The sequence below is a fragment of the Atta cephalotes genome, assembly GCF_000143395.1.
Source record: "Atta cephalotes unplaced genomic scaffold scaffold00050, whole genome shotgun sequence".
NCBI lineage: Eukaryota > Metazoa > Arthropoda > Insecta > Hymenoptera > Formicidae > Atta > Atta cephalotes.
The window spans coordinates 531372-538917 of NW_012130114.1; the positions used below are offsets into that span (position 1 = coordinate 531372).

At 30.0% G+C, this 7546-nt stretch overlaps 1 protein-coding gene across 1 annotated transcript in view; it reads right to left on the reverse strand.

Moving 5' to 3' along the window:
* LOC105622922 (E3 SUMO-protein ligase RanBP2-like) overlaps positions 1 to 6620 on the reverse strand; it is a 27214-nt gene extending 20594 nt beyond the window's left edge. Inside the window, exons 1-5 of the mRNA XM_012204331.1 lie at positions 6549 to 6620; positions 4686 to 4911; positions 4410 to 4586; positions 4029 to 4341; positions 3528 to 3829 (exon numbers count right to left, since the gene is read on the reverse strand). Coding sequence (XP_012059721.1) covers positions 3528 to 3829; positions 4029 to 4341; positions 4410 to 4586; positions 4686 to 4911; positions 6549 to 6620 — 1090 coding nt within the window. The remainder of the gene's footprint in view (positions 1 to 3527; positions 3830 to 4028; positions 4342 to 4409; positions 4587 to 4685; positions 4912 to 6548) is intronic.
* Positions 6621 to 7546: the final 926 nt, after the last annotated feature.

Sequence of the window (7546 nt, forward strand, 5' to 3'; positions counted from 1 at the left end):
TAGTCAGAGGGAGCAACGTCTGGAGAATACGGCGGGTGGGGTAGGACTTCCCATTTCAATGTTTCCAAGTATGTCTTGACCACTTTCGCAACATGGGGTCGAGCATTGTCATGCTGCAAACTTTATCGTGTCTCTCGTTGTATTGCGGCCGTTTGTCTTTCAATGCTCGGCTCAAACGCATCAATTGCGTTCGATACCGATCGCCTGTGATTGTTTCAGTCGGTTTTAACAGTTCATAATACATTACGCCGAGCTGGTCCCACCAAATACAGAGCATGACCTTGGACGTCAAAATCACCGTTCTTGAAGCGTTGAAACCACTCACGACATGTTTTTTCACTAATAGCGGCCTCACCATAAGTATTTGAGAGCATTCGATGAGCCTCAGCCGCAGATTTCTTCATATTGAAGCAAAAAATTAAAACCTCCCGCAAATGACGAGAATTTGGCTCGTAAACTGACATTTTCAATCGAGAATAACTTTATGATGCAGACACAAATCGACTAATGTTTCTATGAGGTTATATTGACAGATGCCCAAGTTTATTGTATGATGTCTATGATCTATTTACTTCGACCACCACTTACCATTAAAGCCATCTATAGGAAAACGGCGGAAGCAAAGTTGTACACCTAATATATTATATTGACAAATATTTTTGAGACATCTACGGGGGCTTTCTATATAAATATTTTGCGTTTCGCGGGTTTCCTCCGTGTCCATATTCATTCTTGGAATGCCAACGTTTCGTGAACCTTGCAGTCCACTTCATCAGGACGAAGAACAGTCTGATATTGAGATTTCCCTCACCCACAATTCTCTTCTTTCCTTCCACCACTCCAACAAGTAGCATAATATAAAAAAGGAACGACTCAGAGGAACAGCTCAGTATCAGGTTGTTCCTCGCCCTAATGAAGTGGATTGCAAGATTCACGAAACGTTGGCATTCCAAGAATGGACGAAGGAAATCCACGAAACGCAAAATCTTTATATATTGACAAATTTTAATAAACTAAAGTAATTCATTTAATTTATTAATAATAGTTTAATCTAAATTTCATTTTTTATAAATCATTTCAGTCAGTAAAATGCTTTTGCAATGAAGAAATTCATCAAATTAATAATGTTTTTTGATAATAATCATGGAATTATCTGTGTCCTTTCAAAAATGTTGAAGACTCAATTATCTTATATACAATTTTATAGTGTGAACATTTTATCAAGCATATATTTTACCTTATAATACGAAAACTCAACGAACATAAGGAATTAATTATGAGTTACACTATCTTAATGGAAGTAAGATAAGATTAAACTTGCGTGCGCATAAAATCTTTGTTATATTATAAGTACATGCGGGTTTTCGATTATTTTTATTTTTAATTTTTGTACGTTATAAATAGTACATTGAGGATGACCCAACGTAAAAGGTTGAAATGTTTATACTTAATAATTATTTTGCACATTAAATAATATTATAAGCAAGAACAATCAGCTTGGGGCTCACTAACTCTTTATTTATGTTGAATTTTTTATTTTTGATCTTAGAAAAAAAATGTTACAGCAATTGTATAGCTTAAGGGGGATAAGATGGTGTCATTAATTTGACCTTGAATAGTTGTTTGAAGGTCACATGAAAGTTACCTTCAATTTTTCAAATGGAACCTCCTACTTTTTATTGCACATTTTTGTAGATTATTTCGAGAGCTTTCCAAAACATTATAATCAAGTTAACTTTCATTAAATATTTTTCGAGTTATAAGACTTGCAAGTTACAGCATCATCGGCATTTGCATTATCCAAAATGTCCGATCAATTCCGGCCAATTTCATTTTTACATTAAAAATTACATTTCTACATAAAAATAAAAATAAGAGATTTAATCTCCAATGGCCTTGATCCTGATAAATGTTACTCAGTTACTCAGATCATGATTCTGAACATTCAATAGATTTTAGCCATCAATCAGGCATTTTGGATTATGCAAATGCCGGCAATATTATAATTTGCAAGTCTTATAACTCGAAAAGTATTTAATGAAAATTAATTTAATTACAATATAGTACTTTAAATACGAAGTGTCACTACGGTCTGAACGTTAAGATGTTGAACTATTATATATATTCATTTAAATGAATTAATTTCAGAAATTATAATTGCGTATCGATATGGTTATCGGACTTTCAACGCAATCAATCTAAAATATTAATAATCCCCCCAAATTTCCCAAATTTAATCTTAAAAAACTGTAATAAACTTATTGCAAAAAATATTGCTTCGGCCGGGAATCAAATCCGGATTTCTTGCATTCCGTGCGAACGTCTTAAGCCTTTAGACTATCGAGACCTCAGCAATATTCCTCGCAATAACCGATAGAGAGTTAGTACGCATTATAGGTGAGCGTGCATAAATAATCTTCATATGACTTTTAAGCAACTATTTAAAATCAAACTAATGACACCATCTTATATTCCCCTTAAATCAATATAACTTTTGTCTGAAATATTTTTTTCTAAGATCAAAAATAAAAAAGTTATCTGAGGTGGGACATTAAAATGGGACCCATTCTATATATTTATATTATAAATTAATGAAAAAGGAATTCCACGAAACTATATCAATCATTTTCTACAATTGGAGTCATAAAAATACAGAATAATATAATAAAGAGGCTCATTACAATACAGTATCCAATGATTATGAACTACTCTTTTCTGCTGAGAATACTGAAGATTATCTTCTATCACCACCCTGATTTTTTTTTAATAAAAACGCATAAACATAAGAATTTATATAAATACACATGGATGCCATTTCTTACTGGGCATTTTACATTATTAAGAACAAATAAAAAAAAAGTTTTCCAAAAAAGATAAAATTTAAATTTAAAAATAAAATTCTTTCTAAACAAATATCAATAAAATTCTATGAATATCACTGCTTTTAAGAGTGATTTAAGTGATTTACTCACAAAATCACTTTTCTTAAGACCTGTTTAAAACTTTTACTATTTGAAGATAATGATATTCTCGGTACATATGCATAATTTTAAGGAAGTAACCAAGCATGTTCAAAAGATAATTGCATTTGAAGTTAGTACTTTTAACATATGCTATACAAGGAGCGACAGTATATTTTCAATTATAGCGCAAAAAGCGGTATTTAAAAATTCGTTCAAAATCTAAGCGGCTATAGATAAATATACGATAAATATACGAATCACTCAAAAACCGAAAAAATAGAAGATAATCAAGACAACAAGGCAAATACTAATTATAAAGCCTTAGGAAGATTGCAATTTTTCTAAAGCTTTATAATTAATATTTGTCTGGTTATCCCCTCAAAATTATGCGTATTTATAGAGAATATCATTATTTTCAAATAGTAAAAGTTTCAAACAAATCTTAAGAAGTCATTTTTAAATAATGTTTGCGATACAAAAATCTTAAGAATAAAAAAAGATCTGCTGAAAATTCCATGTTTCTCTTAATAAATATCTCGTTACAAGATAATTCGTCTCACGTACCAGCTTGGCAACATCGATATGCTGCCTCCATTGCCCACATATTGAATTGATTCTTAAATTCATCCTCTAATTGTATGCGTATACGGTTTTCCAACGGGGCCACGTGTAATGCAGTTAATAACAGCGGTGAGCACAGTCTTCCTGCTTCATTCCAACTGCCTTGCTCGCGTTTCGTTTTGCGTAATAGCAAACACGCCAAGTGGAAGTGCAACTGGCCCCACATGTGCGTAAACAAGTGTTCCGTAAAAGTGTGTTGTTTAGAAAAATTTTTTGACTTCATCTCGTTCAGATTTTGGTCAAAACTGTATCATATCATATTTGTTTCATAAATATATTATAAAAATAAACATATGAAACAGATAAACACAATTACTTTATTTCTAAAATATGTAAGGTATATTCTACAGATATTATCCGAAGAGCTACAGTTTTATCACTGTTTCATCTATTGCCACATTATAAAATACAATTTAGTTTATAATAACATATTGATATACTTACTTAAATACTGCCTGAGCTGCCTCTTGAATGCTTTTCTTTGTTTGACCTCCTTGTTCCTTAAGACATAGTCTCACATATTTATCAGATACAGATATATAGAACAACCAAAAAGACCAGTCAAGAGATTTAGTCTCTTTATATTTTGTTAATAATTCGTACAGCAGCTGATACCACACAACGTTGTCCTTATGAGGGACAGTGGCCTCTACACTGATGGCATGTTCATAAGCTTTATCCAATCTATGCTCCGACATGTAATAATTTAACAATTTGATACGAAGTTGTACATCAGTCGGTCTTGCGGCCAATTCAGCTAGAAAAAATTTCATCTGTTAATTCTCCATTCTTTAATTATTCTATTTCATAATAATAATTACTTACATGCAATAAGTGCCTCAAGATCCTCACTGCTGTTGTTTGGTTTTTCTATAGTCAAAAGTTTTTCTTTTAATTGAAAAATTATTGGATTATGTGGAAATAATTTATCAGCTCTCTCTATCCAATACTTCAGTTTAGTAACATCCATTCCTATGTCCATGTCAACCAATAATTCGCATACTAAAAAAAAGCAAATTTAGCAAAAAAAAGAAAATTTAAATGTTACACTGATATAAAGTATTGAAAGGATAATAAAAGATAAAAGTGTCAGCTTCTTACTTTTCAAGACCAGATCATCTTGCCTCCCTTCGAGTTCAAGAGAAATTTTATACTCATTAAAAGCTGCTTCCTTTTGGCCAAGCGCTTCATAAGCTTGACCCAATAATTTATGTGCACTGGCAGAACTATCTCGTATCTCTAAGTAATTAAATACATATCTTTTTGTGGACTCATAATCACCTACTTGATAATACAATTTGGCAACATTGTAACAACGAAGATTTTTCTGTAACAAGAATCAGATACCAACGAGTATTAGATTCTATTCAAAATCCAAACTCAAGTACAAAATATAAACATGTTTATGATATCCTTAATTTAAAATACATTTAAAAATGTATACTCATCATTTAATACTAAATTACGTTACAATTAATAGATTTTTATATATACAGGTAATCTAGATGATCCCATTATATAAATCCTATTATATAAAGATTATTAGAAAGATGATCAAAATTATTAATAAATTAAATACTTTGTTAAGTATAATTTTTTATATCTTTATTCCACTTACATTAAATAAATTGGTAGAAAAGAGAAATAAGACAAATTTATATTAGATATATATATACTCCGAATATATTTCGAAATGTATGTTATAATTTTTTTCATTGCAACAAAAATTTAATTTAAAAAATGGCAATTGATTACATTTACATGGCATATGGGTAATAACGTCCATAGTTATGAAATTGGCCAATCATAGTTGTTCCTTAGAAGAATGGAACAACTGTGATTGGCTAGTTTAGATTACTTGTATATGAAAATATATTAAATTCATCCAATTAAGGATGCTATGTAAAATATTAAAGCAAACATCTAGAGGACGAGTTTGCACCTAACAATCATATCATATAAACATGAATGAATAACGACTGCAGTCAACTGAATAAAATATCTGAATTCATTATATCCTGCAGAAAAAATTTTCATATTTTGGTATTAATTACATATCAATATTTTTAAGGACTTTTCAATATGATATCGTTAATTTAAAACACATCAAAAAATATACTCATCATTTAATACTATGTTACATTTAATACTTTATTATGTTATAATTAATACATTTTCATACATTCATGTTCGTTTACATTCATTTTACTGTTGTGAAGTTTTTTGAAAAATATCTTAGACTTGTTCAGATTCTATAAGTTTTTTTTCGGAAATTAAAGAGAAATCTAGAATTTTCAAAATTAAATAAAGAATTCTAGAAAAGACGTACGTACACACTTAATCAGCATTTTGACAAGTATTCTAAGATTTTCTAAAAAGTTGCAGTCATATAAAAAACGGAAATTCTGAAATTTTAATTAAAAAATTATGAAAAATTATAAGAATTCAAAGAAAAAATTTCGTTAAGATATCGATAATACAAGAATAGTTTCCCGCGAAAATTTGCCATGATTGGTAAATACATTGCGCTCTCGTCTGAAATCACTCAAAGATTTCCGTCCGCTGACATTGATGCTTATTTACATCGAGCATTTAATACGCGTATTAACTAATAACTTTCCATTAAGTTATTTTAATTACGGCAATGCATGTGTAAATGTATATATGATATGGATATTTTAATAATCTAGATACATATGGCGTACTATAGGTTAGTACACCATTCTTTAACTGTATTGCCGAAATTAAAATAATTTAATAGAAGGTACTACTATTAAGTGCTCGGTGTAAACTAGAATATTTGGGCGGCTGAGCAGTCGTTGCTTGGTGTATCGAAACATATCGAAAGTACCTATTCTCATTGGTATTAATATTGATTACAATTTGCAAATAGAGACAAGAAAACATGAAGCTGTGAATGTCGGGAGGAAAAAAGAGAATTTCCGAATGCAACGGTAACCTTACCTCGTTCTCGTTTCGCAACTTGCAAAACACATTCTGCACGTGGCGATCAACGTCTTTCTTCGAACGAAACATGATGTTGCCGGTTGAACCGGCCCTGCAATGTGCGACACTTTCGTCGTATCACTCAATTGACATCAATCGTTTTCACAACTTGCACACTTCACATCGGCTCATCGCGAAAATTTATTTGCAACGCAACGTATCTCTTTCAAACGGTCTCCCGTCGACCCTCGAATCCTGCGCCGCCAACAGTAACGATCGTTAACATTTATTTCCCCCAGAGTTCAGGCATAGTATAAGTACATACAGTATGGACACTGAACTTTTTACTCCAACTTTGTCTGCAATTTTTAGTGCGCATGCGTCGGTTTCCAATCAGGAATATGACTGCCCTCAGTAAGTTGAAATTGCAGGTTAGATTAGATTAGGTTAGATTAGATTAGTTGGATCTCCTTCCCATAAATATAATTAATCAAATTAAGTTTATTAAAAAATTAAATCAAATTTTTTCGAAGACGCTATATTGTGTAGACTGTTGTATAAATTGTATTGTATACGATAAAATTTTCTCGTAATAAAGTATGCATTTGTGTTATTAAAAAAAACAACTTCATGCTTAATTACAATTTTCATGTATATGTATATTATTTTTTCATACATAATTATTCAATTACAATTTTCATATAGTATTTGATCAATTATTATTTTTAATTTATTTATTTTAAAATTATTATTAATATTATTATTATTATTATTATCTTTATATAATGAGTTCGTTAACATTATATTATTATATAATTCTCTCTAAAATGTAAAAATATACTCGCTATAAATTTTCATAACACGATCGAATTATGTCTTTTGTTTTTAAAAAAAATCATTCTATAGCTTTATAAAATCATTCAAAAAAATAAATAAAAATTAATTAATAAAAAAAATAATAAAAATTATTTAAATTAAAGACTATTCTAAATATTTAAAATTAAAAGAAAAAAAAA